The sequence below is a fragment of the Neltuma alba genome, unplaced genomic scaffold (genome assembly GCF_004799145.2).
Source record: "Neltuma alba isolate B1F8T4 unplaced genomic scaffold, ASM479914v2 tig00010659_pilon, whole genome shotgun sequence".
In the NCBI taxonomy this organism is placed as follows: domain Eukaryota; kingdom Viridiplantae; phylum Streptophyta; class Magnoliopsida; order Fabales; family Fabaceae; genus Neltuma; species Neltuma alba.
The window spans coordinates 83,372-97,653 of record NW_021635504.1 but is presented as its reverse complement, the minus strand read 5'-3'; the positions used below and the strand labels follow the sequence as shown (position 1 = coordinate 97,653).

Genomic DNA, 14,282 nt, shown 5'->3' with positions numbered 1-14,282 from the left:
AAAACACGAAATAAATAATATGCTTTTCTTGAGACTAAAAACAAGTATGAATTTTTGTTAATATGATTCAGTTTTCATGGTTGCAGGCGGTCAATATTAATAAGTTTTCAGAGTTCGAGAAGATATACCATTGAAAGAAACAAATGAAGAAGGTCAACCATTTCTCATTTTGTAATTTGTTCTTTTTTATAATTTTTTGGGACAAAAATTTGAGGTAAAGTTTTAGCTAACCCAAGTATACTAATTTGGTATTTGGTTTTTAAAATATAAAATTTTAATTCACTTTGTCTCACATTTTTTCTTAAAATGTCCCTATTAATTAAAAGAAGATCCCATCAAAAGGAGTTGCAATACACATGATTATAGAAGATAATTTATAAAGATTAATACACATCTGTGATAAAAAACTAACTCAATTAATTTTTTTAATATTTTTAAATTAGTTATCTCACTCTTATAAAAAGAATATATTAGGTCAAGTGAACCTACAACAGACCTCGAGGCGTTTATGAAGTTGCCCTTGGATCTAAGATGCCTTTCCAAATGCTAGGACTGAGAATTGAACCCCCTCCTTTTTTGATACATATATAACTCTATCCTTTTTAGTGAGAGGGTACAGTTCTTAATGTTAAATCCACCAACAATACATTGTTTTCTTTTCTTTTATTTGAACCAATGACGTGCTTTTTTTTTCACCGACTAAAACCTCTAAGGATTAACTGTATGTATTATCATCAATTAATGGAAACAAATATTAAACAATTTTTTGTATGTATTCAAATTCAAAGGAGATATAATCTGCAAGAGAAAATTAACTCACAACTTTGATTTACAAAGTGTGACACACTCCTAATCCATTTCATTCTTCAGGCAAAGCCCAAAAAAAGGAAAAAACTCCCATCCGTTTATCATTATGTGCGTTTGAAAATTCGTTAATTCAGTCAAAACCACGTTTTCACCAAAAACGACAGGGGAATATATAGTTTTATCTGATAAATGGCAAAATCACTTTCCAACGTGTTGTCCAGTATTTTATATAAGTGTATTTTTTAAATTAAATGAACCGAGTATTTTACCGTTGAGTCCAACCAAAAAAAAAAAACCATTCTTGGGTGATATTGATGTTAATTAATTGATTTTATTAATTAAATTACATGTATTGTACTGTCATTAGATTCCCTACAATGAAAGCAACTCAACATTTACAGAATTTTACTTGCTTAGACACTTTTTTATGAAATGTGAATTAATATTAGTACAATTATCAATGAATAACTGCGGTTTTTCTCCTGGCTGGCCTATGATGATAGATAATCCCAAGGAAAGTTTCCTACTTTCAGGTTGATAGGAATTTACATAATTTTTGGTATTTGAGATAAAATTAGAAGGGGAAAAAAACAAAGCAGGCTCATGGCCATATGAGCTTTTGTGCGTTAGTTGCGCCAAAAGTCACGACCAAATATCCAAAATCGGAGATTGCGTCAGCATTCACTTTCATTTTCCGCTCTCTCTGTTTCTATTTAAAAAAATTTTCCCATTTGTTTTCACCTTTTCAGAGCTCAGAGTTTGGGTCTCAGGCAACGTTTCTCCAAAGTTAGAAAATAATAAAAAGTAAAACAGAAGAGAAACTGAGGTTATAAATATAGCATTTATTCCAATCATCCCCATGCTGGTTTTCGCTTACTCTTCTTCTTAGGACAACTAACTCTGAGGCTTTCTTCTCCCTTAGCTCCTCTGTTTTCCGTTTACACAATTTCAATCCATCTCTTTTTCTCACATGTCATTAACTAAACTTCAACTTCCATACTTCTGGAAATTCAGATCCTTGTTTTAGAATATAGTTTTATTTCTTTCAGCACGAGCTGGTTGAGTTTTGAATCTTAGAATAAACCCTCCATGAGGGTAGCACCCTGTTTAAGGTAAGCTTCTTTTACGTGCAAGTTATTGTTTTCTGTTTTCATTACAGGGCATGAGCCCAAGAACAGGGGAAAAAAACAAATTCATTTTCTTTCTTTCATTCTTTCACAAACTTCAACATTAAATTGCTTTTTCGCTCTTCCCCTTTTCAAAACTTTTCCTGGCTTCGCATCGCACAAGCAGATAAGATATAAAGTTTCCAACTTTTGTAGGTCCGCGTCTGTATCCTGTGTTTCCCCCGCTTCTATGGAACGAGGAAGGGCATGTGTGTGTATTGAAATGTGATTTTCATTGGTTATACAGAGAAGGTATAGAAGAGAAAGTAATCAAAACCCAGAAATGGACTCATTAGAGAAGCAGAGAGAGTTTGCCGGCGACGATCAGGAGTCGCCGAGAGGTATACTGGAAATCCCTGTTTCAGGCACAGAATCTGATCACAGCGGAAGCAGCAGCATCTACAGCTCAAGCTCGCCGGAGAAGTCGTCGGAGGCGGAGAGAGTGAACGTGAGGGAAGGGTTGGGACAGCCATGGAAGGCGATGATGGAGTCGTTCAAGAAGAAGTCAGCGCAGAGAATATCGGCCATTTCATTACTTACAGCAAGCTACGAGATGTCAAGGAAAAGCTTGAGGAAGAGGAGAATGGAACGGATTCGAAGCGCAGAAGAGGGAATCAATCTGGGAGCCATACCCACAAAGCCTTCATGGAGGAACTTCGATTACGCAGAGCTACAAGCAGCAACCGACGATTTCAATCCAGGTAACAACTACCATAACCTTTTTTCTCTTCTGGTATGGCTTGTTTCTGCAACAAACAGCGAACGTCGATAAATTTTCTATGGCCAAGAAAAACAAAGAAATCATCATCATCTTCTTCTTCTTCGTCCTTTTTGTTTTTCCCAAGTTAATTGAATGATTAAGGGTTTCTCATAGGTGGTTATCCGCAGTCACGAGCCTAGTTCGGTCAAAAAGGCTGGCCCCTCTGCTCCCTATTCGAAAAGCTAGGTCTTCCCATCGTATCTCCTTCGAGTCAATCCAGCCACACCATATAAAGTAGAGATAGTACTTCATAGAACGGAATCATAAACAATAATTTTCAGAAAGAAGACACCTTAAATTATTTATGATTATGTTACAAATGAAAATATTAATAATGCTCTGTCTCCCCTTAATCGTTATTCCCACATACAAACACATTTGTGTAGTTGTATTATTACCTGATCGATTTTGTTGACTTGTTTATTGAAAGAAGGCTGCCATAGAAGATTCAACGTTTACCAATTTGTTTGTCAAAAAACTGTTGTTGTTTGCAATCTGTGCTGAAATTTCGAACTCTCACTCATGTTTGGCGCTCACTTGAATGAACATTATATGGTGAAGTTTTCTTAATCTTGTGTGATAAACACAGGCACGTCTTGGGTTCTTTTATGGAAAGAGTTTGCACGACACTAGAGGGATTTCCACGAGTTATGTATATTTCAAGTATTGCATTTGATTAGTGACCAAAAAGGAAAAAAGCATGGCGTATAATCATATAATCGAAGAGCTAACGAAGCCACAAAAAGTAGACCTTTTAAGCATATATACATGTGTGTGTATACATATATCCAAATACACGCAGATGATATTTTAGTTTCAAATATAGATTTAAATATAAGATTTTTAGTTCTAAAGATACATTATCTCTACAGAAGTCGTAACCCAACCTCTTGGGATGCATGTGCCGTGATCTTGTTGCCTTATCGTTGCTCTAATGATCTCATCAACGGTGTCAAAAGGATTGTGCGCTCTAATCCTTTTACAAGTATTCTTTTCGTTTTTGTTACTGGATCTAGGGTTAGGTAATTTAGTTAGTAGCTGTGTAGTTTTCAAAACACAGGATGCAAGATTTTTTATTTGAATCTTTCAACCCAGAGTTAATCAATTCGTTGAACCATGGACCTAATAAAGTTTGACTATGAAAAAGCCAAATCATAAACTACTCCTACAGGATAAAGAAACCCGGGCATCAAGGCCATCTTTTTAAAGTTTGGGACGCTATTAGTCAATACGTTATTTCAGTTAGCGAAGACTTCAGTTTCCAAAGCCGCTCACGACAAATATGGTGGGACCTTAAGGAAGCTCCCAACCGTCAAATTAATTCTATCTTCATACCAGAACAATAAAACCAAAACCGGAAGACCCACTAAATGTGAGTGTCAGGGTGAACTCCCTGCCTTGACCTTGAGGAACATATTCCTAACCCACTAATAATCCTCTATTTCTTTTTTTAAAAAAAGGAGGAAAATTTGACATTATGTTCAACTCTAAAAATAATTACCCAATACTATATTTTGGTCTTAGAGAAACTCCACCTGTTAATATGGACACCGCTTTTGTGCTTTGTTAGAGAACCTGATTGGACAAGGTGGGCATGCTGAAGTCTACAGAGGACGTTTACCGGATGGTCAACTCGTGGCAGTGAAGAGGCTAATGAAGAAAGAGAAAGAAAATGAGGACAGGGCGGGTGACTACTTATCAGAGCTAGGCATTATTGCCCACATAAACCACCCAAATGCTGTGCGTTTGATAGGATTTGGGGTCAACAATGGTCTCTACTTTGTCTTGCAATTAGCCCCACATGGCAGCCTTTCTTCTCTGCTATTTGGTTCTCTCTCGACCTCTTCCTCCTTCTTCTACAAATGCTTTTCCACGTTAGTGTAGGCTCAACATTTTCTTTCACCAGGTCTCTGATTTTCCACATTTCAGGTTCTGAATGCTTGGAGTGGAAGACAAGGTTCAAGGTAGCTATTGGTGTGGCACAGGGCTTGCAATACCTGCATCATGATTGCCAAAGAAGAATTATTCACAGAGACATCAAGGCCTCCAACATATTACTAAACGAAAATTACGAAGCTGAGGTACCTCGGTAGTAGATTCTGCTTGAATATAGTATTAGATTCTCTCCAATCATACGGGCCGAGGGAAATGATTCCTTGTGTTATAAACTGTAGATTTCAGATTTTGGACTCGCGAAATGGCTGCCAGAGAAGTGGACTCACCATGTTGTCTTCCCAATAGAAGGCACATTCGGGTCAGTATTGTTAGCTTCAGGTTTTCTACATCTTATTACCACTGTCAACTCATTTATGACGCACTGGATCCATCCATCTTCAGGTATTTGGCTCCAGAGTATTTTATGCATGGAATTGTGGATGAAAAGACTGATGTGTTCGCCTTTGGGGTTTTGCTGCTGGAACTCATTACAGGTCGTCGAGCAGTTGATTCATGCAGCAAGCAAAGTTTGGTCCTCTGGGTAAGACCTCATTGTACCTGTATCCAAGATTTCAATCTTTGTTTTAGTGAATTTCTCATGTTAATATGAGATACTCAACATGACCAGGCAAAACCACGACTAGAAGCACACAATGTGAAGGAATTAGTAGACCCACGATTAGAAGAAGCTTATGATTCCATTGAATTGAAGAGGACCATGCTTACTGCTTCCATGTGTCTCCACCATTCATCTTCCCACCGTCCATACATGAAACAGGTAAAGAAAAGAAAACCCTTTCTCCTGCAACATGGTTCATTTTTGTATTTGCATGCTGAACCGGCGCCTTTGGAAAGTATAGGTTGTGCAGCTGCTGAAGGGTGAAGAGGGACTCGTTGATGTTAAGCAGAAGTCAGTACCGACAAGATCCATCTTGTTAGATGCCAGCGACCTCGAAGAATATACTTGCTCTACTTACTTGAACGATCTCAATCGTCATAGGCAACTAGTCATGGAGTGATCATGCCTAATCGCTGTGCTCTCTTTGATGAGGGGTTTCCTGTTATGTTCTTGTTTATGCAAAAAATCCTTGGCATGATCTTGGTAACGCATTGTGTAGAACAGCCAATGTCACTCGCTTCAGTCTCAATTGAAGCTTTCGAGTTTTCCAATGAAGCTTGAAATTTGGAGTGAACTTGTAACAAGCAGTAATCAAGAAGTATGGTTTTTATCAGCACAAGGCACAGAGTGACCTGAGAGAAGCTATTTCGGCCCCAGAAAAAAGGCCCATTGTACATCCCCAGAGAGTGTTTGTACCTTTTATATTCTGGAGTCGGCAGTGCGCCAGTGCCAATTTAAACATAGTCCATTCGCTCTTAATATCTATCTTTCAAAAGACCTGCATCTAAATATATCTATCTTTGGCAATTATGCAAACGTGGACAACATTGTGTATAAAGTAACTTTCTTTTTTTCATGTGGAGAGATCTCTCAATTCCGCAAAATCTTCCCCTCATATTAGGGGTGTTCACGGGACGGATCGGGACCGGGACAGGGACAGGCCCGTCCCGGTTCCGTCCCGATGAACAGTAACGGGACAGATTTTCTGTCCCGTGTCCCGGCCCGTCCCGGGGTTGTCCCGGTCCCGGTCGGGACGGGACGGATCCGGGACGTCCCGAAATATATTTTTTTTAATTTTTTTAAATTTTTTAAAAAAAAATCTGATTTTTTTAATTATATTTTTTTGAGCTTAAATCTTATAAAAACATCTTTTTTATTTGTTTGGGCACTCTTAAACAAAAGCTCAAAATATTACATATAATAGTTATTAAAAACTCTAAACAAAAGCTTTAAACACAATAAAAACTTGCTAAAAAATCTAATCATCAATAATCTCAAATCATTAACAAATATAAAAACTCTAAATAAATATATCCATAGTTCTATACAATAGTCTCAAATCTTAAAAAAATATGAAAAAAATGATATTATATAAAAGTTAAAAAAATTAAATTTTTTTTTTTTAAAAAAAGGGACCGGGACGGGACGACCCCGTCCCGTGTCCCGTCCCGTCCCGGTCCCTTTTTTGTCCCGTCCCGGTTTGTCCCGTCCCGAAAAATTTCGGGACGGATCCGTCCCGTCCCAATAAGACCGGGACCGGAACGGGCCGACCGGGACGGGCCGGCTTTGAACACCCCTACCTCATATAAATAATTAAGTGATATTTGAATTTTGATACAATAGATAAAACGATGGTATGCAGAAGCTATTATTAAACAGCTTGATACTAATTGTCATGATTTTACAAGAAATTAATAATGAATCTCGGCATAAAAACGAATCCTCATTTAAAACTTCTTTGAACAAGTACTCAGTATTCAGCGGTGATGGAGGAGCCTCAATCCAATTAATGTATATTACCATGTAACATCGTAGTCATTCTCAATATGGAAACTTTGGACTTCGGAGCCTTAACATTCAACCGCAAAATGAAAAAATCTCCAGGGCGTCGTTTTTTGTTCATAAATGGCCTGTGAATAGTAATAACCCAGGGGTGTTCTTGGCCCAGCCCAACCTTGTACAGGCAATGGGACCAGCAGTTTTATAATCTTATAAATATACAAATAATGGGAGAAATAGAGACTAATATTATCAATATAGAGATACCTCTCGTCCCAAATGCGAAGAAAATCCCCCACGACGGCAGTTTAAGCTATATCCGGCATTGACAAGGCAACGACACTGATGGCCAAAGAGTTGATTGTTCAACTGGCCTTTCTAATCCTAACTTTGTCAATTCTTTACGTTGTGCACAATCTTCGCAAGCAGCCGGGTCAACTCAGGGCTCGAAGCAGGGACCGAGATAACCACCAATCGAACCGCCATTTGGTCCAGGGATCTCGCCTTCTGGCTCGAGCCAGATCCAACTCCCATGGACCGCGATCAATGGCCCATGCCAAAAGCGCTCTGATAGAAGCCGACCAAGCTCTTTCTCTCTCACCCAGGGACCCTGCAGCTCACATCCTTAAAGCTCTCGCTCTCGATCTCATGGGTCACCACGCCGCCGCGCTCAGGTCGATGGACTCCGCTCTGTCTGTGCCCCACGTGAAGTCGCTATCGGCGGCCGAGCGCGAAGACGCACTCGTAAAGAGGGCGGAGTTGAAATTGGCAGTGAATCAACGTCGGCGAGTTGACTCGGCGTTGGAGGATCTGGATGAGGCGGTGAGGCTGAGCCGGGGGAGCAACACGACAGCGTTCTGTTTACTAGGGGAGTGTTACGAGTGGAAGGGGATGAAAGAGAAGGCCAAGGAAGCGTTCCAGAGAGCCATTGAAATTGACCCTGATTCAGTGAAGGCTCGTAGTGGGCTGGATCGATTAGGCCCATAATAATTTAAAGCCCCTTTTTAAGGGAAGCCCAAGATCCCAAACCGATCTTTTTCTGGGCCTTTCAACCCAATGCCATTTTGCTAGTGGATGATTTGTACTTGCTTTTCCCCAAAATCCCAAACAATTGTAGAATGGTAGTGATGATAAGCAGCATTAAAAATTTGGTGGATAAATGTCCATCCCTTTTTGCTGATCAATGGTCACCTTTAATTAACCAAAGACGCAACGTCTGGGATTATCACGCAAGTCTCACACACTAGAGGTCCCCGGCTCGGCTCAGACATTTGTATTTTGCAGCATTTTGGTTTTCTTTTTATCAATGAAGATTGAACTTAGCGTCTCAAAAGGCAAAATGAGAAATTTGTAACCGGATAAAAAAGGGCAAAATGAGAAATAAAACAAATTGAAATTTTATATTTAGAAACAAATTAAATCTATCTCTAACACAAATAGTATGACGTCATTTGTGTAATACTCTTCCGATTTTTAATATAGGATCTAATTCTTGAATTGGTTTTAGTCCTAAATATAAGATTTATTTTTCATATTTATCAATTTTCTCTAAATTAACCCTATAGATACTTTCCCGATCATAATCAAATAGACAAAGAAAAGAGGGTATTAAAAAAGATGATTATGATATTTTAAAAAAATATATTACTTTTCTTATAATTAACTAACTTACCTAATTTTTTTAATTTAATCAAATTAGTTAAATAGATCTTATATTAAGGACTGGAAAGTACTACAATTTAACGCGTCGAAGAAAACTCTAGTTTCCGAAATGAACATAACGCCGAAAGCAATAATAGATCTTAGTCAATAATATTTTGATTCATGCCTCTGGTTTTACCGAAATTTTGAAGCTACCATGCTTTTACGTGTAGGACCGACAAGTTATCCAGAAAGATGAGAAGAAGTCAAATTGGGAACATAAGAAAAATATAAAGCAGCATTTATAAATTCTTGCACTACTCAATTTATCTTTCAAAAGTCACTTACATGATCCAACTTCCTACATGTAAACCGGAACCCTAGCATTTACCAGCACCAAAACCTACCTTACTTTTCTTTCTTCCCAGTTAAGGTATTATATATTCTCGATGGGGGTCAGCTGAACTGTAAGAGATAAAAACCTATCATAGCCTCTGATTTGTTAGCGGAAGACAAAATAACGAAGTAACGAAGATAAACTAACTAGTTTGCTAATCAAATAATCAACATGGCTGATGAGGCCACAGAAAAAACTCAGCAGCAGAAGCCGGCAGCGCAGTCATCGGAGCCGCCGCAACAGACGCAGTCACAGATACGGTTGAATCCACAGTACCAGAGCTGCTAGTAGGATAAAACTGGTGCAACAGATTGTGGTGGTAATGTGCTGCTGCAGAATCATAGGGAATACCACAAGGGATAGAAGAAGCAAGTGCAGGTTGAATGGGTGTGAAACTGATGGTTCCAGCGTTGGCATTAATCGCGTTTGGATATTGGGGTTGCTGGATATTGTGTTCTGATTCTGGGGAATGTTTTGCGCGTTTGGCTGATCCACCAACTGGCAGAGTACTCTTCATAATCGCTTCCACATCATATCTGCTCATCTCGAAGTTCGTCACAGCGCCCGCACCTCTGAATTTAATGGCAGCAATATCGTATGCCTCTGCGGCTTCCTCTTCAGTCGCTGTCACAACGTGTTTTTTGGTATATGCACATCAGAATATTATTTATCTTTTTCGTAATTGCATTCTATATTCTTAGTTGTATATTACTCACCAAATGTTCCAAGGTACAGATCCTTGTTTCCTGCAACACGACCGATTCTTGCTTGCCAGCGACCTTGCTGATGATGCCTGCAAAAGCAAAAAGTGATCGGATAAACAAGACATAAGGATTGGAGGTACTATGAACAACGATAAGTTTTGATGATACTATGAATTATTTGTGTACTTTCGATACCTTGTTACGCCCCTGTATATAGAAGCTCCTCTAGAAAAACCGCTACTTTTCCTGCATATATATGAATGGGACGTAAAGTTTATCAGTTTGCTACTGTGCTGAAGAATAACACCCACAGCGGGAATTGTTCAGCACAAAGGCGTTTACCTTCTCAGTGAAGCAATAAACTCTTGCTTTGTCACATGTTTCATCTCCTCCAATTCCTTTGTGTAATTCGAAACCTGAGAAAATTTGAGGGAACAAGTGCCGCTAAGTTCTACCGTCCAAGCCCACACCAGATTTGTGTTGTCATTATATTATATGGATATAGTTCACCAGATATAAACTCCCTTGTGAAGAAGAAGCTATTAACTAAAGATAGAAGGATTTAAGAACTTGAAAGTAACGACAATGGAAGAGAGCATTACAGGAAAGTTAGTGGTAGCAGTCGGACCCCAATACTTTAGAGCTGCCAAATCATAAGCCCTCGCAGCCTTGTCTTCTTTGTCATACCCACCTGATAGCCATCAAGATTCATTAGTTAATTGCAAGTCCATCTCACCACGTAAAGTTTTTTTTTTTTAATCAATAATGGGCTGAGAACGAATCTGGAATAAAATTAACCATAAAATATTTCATACCCAGGTACACTGTAGGAATCACAACAAGTGCCGCAAGCCACGTTCCATGCAAAAGGAAAAGGCAAGAGGAGATATATCAGCTTATGAGATGGTCAAAATAATCAACCAGAAATTACTATTTTTAATCTAAAAAAAGAAAAGTTCCATCCATGCCATATATAGTGCCTGCGCAAAAGCGCCTTTAGTTTTCATCCATTTTGTTTCTTTCTCTCTTTTGCCCCACAAGTCGTAGCTTCATAGTGCTGACGTGTCTTCTGAGATAGATACGTTTATTACCCCCCCACCCTCTGAAAGACCCATCAATGTCCAAATATAGTACCAAAATGAGCAATAGAACTTAGAGCTCCACCCAAAAAAATTAATTTCCTAATAATCATGCCACTAACTAACTCATCATAGTCAAAGAAATAGCGAATTGCCTTCCTTCAGAGAGACTAAAGAAAAATATCAGACAAAAACGCCTCTTTTTCCCTTTCCCTCCTTTTTGAAAAAGTGAGACCACATGAAAACACTTTTTATGTTAGTTGAGTCTGCAACACAAGATCTAAGAGACCCGTGAGTCCGTGAGTATGTCTCAGAATGAAGAGGACATTATGAGATTCGCCTCTGTCAACGAGCTTTCAGCTAACAGTGGCGACGTAAGTACAGTTTTCAAAACAGTTGCTATGGTCAAACCCAGCTTTCCTCTGCCCAGCGAAAGCAAAAAAGCAAAAGCAAAAGCAAAAGCTAAGTCTCAAGAAACTCATCAGAAAGATGTGTATATATTATAGATCGACGACACAGTATTCAGGCTATGTAGGTGATTTGATCATAGATGTCTGTACCGTCTGATTCGAAGCCATGGATTGGGAGAGAGAGATCCCGAGATGATAGTCCCAATCCAAAACAAGCACAGAGATAATAATAAAAGCTAAACCCACGTGGCCAAAATGGCGGCACATTGGATCAAATCAACTTGAATGAAGTTGCAGAACTATAAAATTACAAGTACACGTATTTTACATCAGTCAATCATCGAAAAAGGCTGTTTAAAAAAGAAAACTCAGGTGTCCTATCCCCCTCTTCAGTCTTTACAACTATCAATGAGTTTTTTTTTTTTTCTAAATTCATGCAAAAACCCCTTTGCAGTTTCCAGCTTACAGATTATTTTTTTCCCCGCACCAGTTGGTTCCAAATTTCTTCTCCCTTCCTCCTATATTATTCACTCAAGTCTTCTTAAAACTCAAGTCGTGCGTTTAATCTTATTATCATCATTTTTTCCCTTATCACATCCACAAGCAACCCAAATGGTGTACAAAACACGCACTTGGGGTCCCGTGCAGATGAAACAAAAGAGAAAAGAATTTTTTTTCCCCCTCTATCTTTAAAATTTTTGGCGAGAGCATTTTTCTCTGCAAAAATAATGGGGAAAGGTAAGTGATGCTCCTTAATCAACAGACAAGGGACGCAATAATCGACGTTTCAGAAACAGGCAGAAGATATTGCGATGAGTTTCCAATGCTCATGGACGTCAGGCATCGCTTCGCTACACAACAAAACTTTTAGAGAGAGAGAGAGAGAGAGAGAGATGAACCTTGACGTCCTTTCCTGGCTTGACCCTCTCTTCTGCAACTGTTATCCCATAGATGCGCTTCATATCTTCCCGTCCATCGGTGTCTGCATCCTCAAAAGAAAAGGGAATTAGTATAAAGAGTATACTTTGACGTTTGAACCAAAGTGATGATGAAAATGAGACAATCGGAATCAGGAATTTAATAGGACCTTGTAACGCCTCTGTAGATTGAAGTTCGCTGACCAAAAGTATCGGCTACTTTCTTTGAGCTATCTGAGTCCACCGGAACAATGGCTTTCTCACGACTTTGTGAGACGCCGAGGGACAAAGCACCCGTGGCGCAGCCGGAGAACGCCACGTCGTTCCCGGACGACTCGATCGCGAACTCCCCACAAGGAGCATGATGAGCAGTCTTGGCGATGGAAGCTGAGTCTTCCACCTCGGAGCCGGAGTTCGCAGAGAAGGCTTGAAACCCGGCGATCGCTTTCAGATCTTGCGGGTCGCTGAAGTAGCCGGCGCCGCCGCCTCCCTGCTCGTATATCTGCGTCAGTGACGAATCTTGCGTCTCCGTTTGGCTATCGGAGTAGCCCAGAAAATCTTCCAGCTTCGGCGCCCCGTCGTTGTGATTTTGTGGGCCCGCCAAGCTCTCTCCGCTTCGATTTTGCTCTACTTGGCAGTAGTAATCTGCTTGCGACCTGAGATTCGCCCAACCTGTACAGAAACCAAATCAAACCAAACCCAGAACAATATTTTCTGGTCAGCACTAGAAATAAACACAGAAGGAAGAAAAGCCGAGAAATTTTTCACGTGGCGTTACGTTACCATTGCCATAGAAATTATCGACAAAGTAGTGAGAGGGATGGTTAGCAGAGAGGTTGTCGTATTGAACGAACTGAGAATCGGAGGACCTCAGCATTTCCATCGGCGACAACGAAAATGACAGCCAGTTCGTAGCGCGAGCCATATTATGTTCCCTTGGTTGAAGCCTTACTAATGTTCTTCTTCTTCGGTTGCCCTGAGAGAGAACAGAAGAAGCTATCTAGAATCACATTTTTAAAAACAAATCTTTTGGAGGAAACAAACAAAGTTTGCAATAAAGTGCAGTTGCGCAGTAAAAGCCCAAAACTGAAAATCACCTCTGAGCTAAGGCGTTACTGAAAGCTACTCCGCCAGGTGGTCGAGACAGAGAAAAGCACGATGCTTGGAGACGATGACGGGCTGAGAATCGGTTTCAAAAAGCATTGGGATTGGGACTTGATGGGGAAGAGGATGTACAAGAACTCGCATGCAAGTTAAGCATTGAAGGAGATTTAATGCCTCCAGTCAAAAGAAGGAGATAAGAGAGAAGGAGAAGGGTGGAGAGAATGAAGAAGCGACGAAGTGGAGTGTTTATAAGAGAGAAAGACGAGCGGTTTCAGCAGCCAACCGGCGTGAAACAAGAGCGATGAGCTATTGAGCTTTTACACTGGTTCCGAAAGAAAGAGAAAGAGAGAGAGTTTGGGAAATAAATGAAAATGAAATAATTAAAAAAGGAAAATAGGGAGATGTGGCTTTTTGGACCTGAGCGAAAGAAAATTTGTCTGACCGAGTATGGTCCACCGGAGCGGAAAATGGAGGCACTGTTAGGAATCGTTTCAGTTTCTTTTTTCCCCCTTGCCAGAATGGCCTCTCTAGATTCTCATTTTGATCTTCTTTTCTTTTTTTTTCTTGAAAAAGAAAAGGAATGGCTTCTATCTGTGTTATTTTCATAAAATAAAAAATAAAAATATATGAAGAATTTTAAAGCACATTTGGTACACTTGTCGTCCATGCACATTTCTTATTTCTTTACTTGCGGTCCGGTTCAGTGGGATCCGGGTTGTGGTTTACTCCGACCCAACATTCACAGTTTGGATGTGGTTTACTCCGACCCAACATTCACCAAATTTGAATTTCCTGCTTATGGTATTTTTTTCCCAAAATATAAATCTCGCATATTTATTTATAGTTTATAGTCAAATCTACTTCACGGTCTTAATGTTTTGTATGATTTTATAGTCCCGGCGATATGTGTTTATTTTTTGTAGGTCAATTATCGGTTGCCTATTTCACAGAAGATTGGAAAATA

General features: G+C 39.5%; 3 protein-coding genes across 5 annotated transcripts; 2 read left to right on the top strand and 1 right to left on the bottom strand.

Annotated features, from left to right (window-relative positions):
• Positions 1-1,700: 1,700 nt before the first annotated feature.
• Positions 1,701-5,998, top strand: LOC114757980 (receptor-like cytosolic serine/threonine-protein kinase RBK1). 3 transcript variants are annotated; one of them, XM_028946963.1, is made up of 8 exons: positions 1,702-1,919; positions 2,221-2,674; positions 4,304-4,561; positions 4,663-4,814; positions 4,908-4,987; positions 5,071-5,209; positions 5,297-5,446; positions 5,529-5,998. In XM_028946963.1, the coding sequence occupies exons 2-8, from the start codon at positions 2,257-2,259 to the stop codon at positions 5,685-5,687; spliced, it is 1,356 nt and encodes a 451-aa protein (XP_028802796.1). In that variant the 5' UTR covers positions 1,702-1,919; positions 2,221-2,256; the 3' UTR covers positions 5,688-5,998. The 3 variants fall into 3 exon arrangements, with proteins under 3 accessions (XP_028802797.1, XP_028802796.1, XP_028802795.1); XM_028946962.1 differs by having other exon boundaries at positions 2,130-2,674; XM_028946964.1 differs by lacking the exon at positions 4,304-4,561 and having other exon boundaries at positions 1,701-1,919; positions 2,130-2,674.
• An 874-nt stretch (positions 5,999-6,872) lies between these two features.
• LOC114757979 (uncharacterized) lies at positions 6,873-8,267 on the top strand. The gene has a single exon (XM_028946961.1). The coding sequence runs from the start codon at positions 7,412-7,414 to the stop codon at positions 8,051-8,053; it is 642 nt and encodes a 213-aa protein (XP_028802794.1). The 5' UTR covers positions 6,873-7,411; the 3' UTR covers positions 8,054-8,267.
• A 938-nt stretch (positions 8,268-9,205) lies between these two features.
• Positions 9,206-13,177, bottom strand: LOC114757978 (AP2-like ethylene-responsive transcription factor AIL6). The gene is made up of 9 exons (XM_028946960.1): positions 12,998-13,177; positions 12,385-12,886; positions 12,197-12,279; positions 10,624-10,632; positions 10,411-10,499; positions 10,151-10,224; positions 10,004-10,054; positions 9,821-9,897; positions 9,206-9,728 (listed from the first exon to the last, which is right to left on the bottom strand). Exons 1-9 carry the CDS (start codon positions 13,137-13,139, stop codon positions 9,271-9,273), a joined length of 1,485 nt encoding a protein of 494 aa, XP_028802793.1. The 5' UTR covers positions 13,140-13,177; the 3' UTR covers positions 9,206-9,270.
• Positions 13,178-14,282: the final 1,105 nt, after the last annotated feature.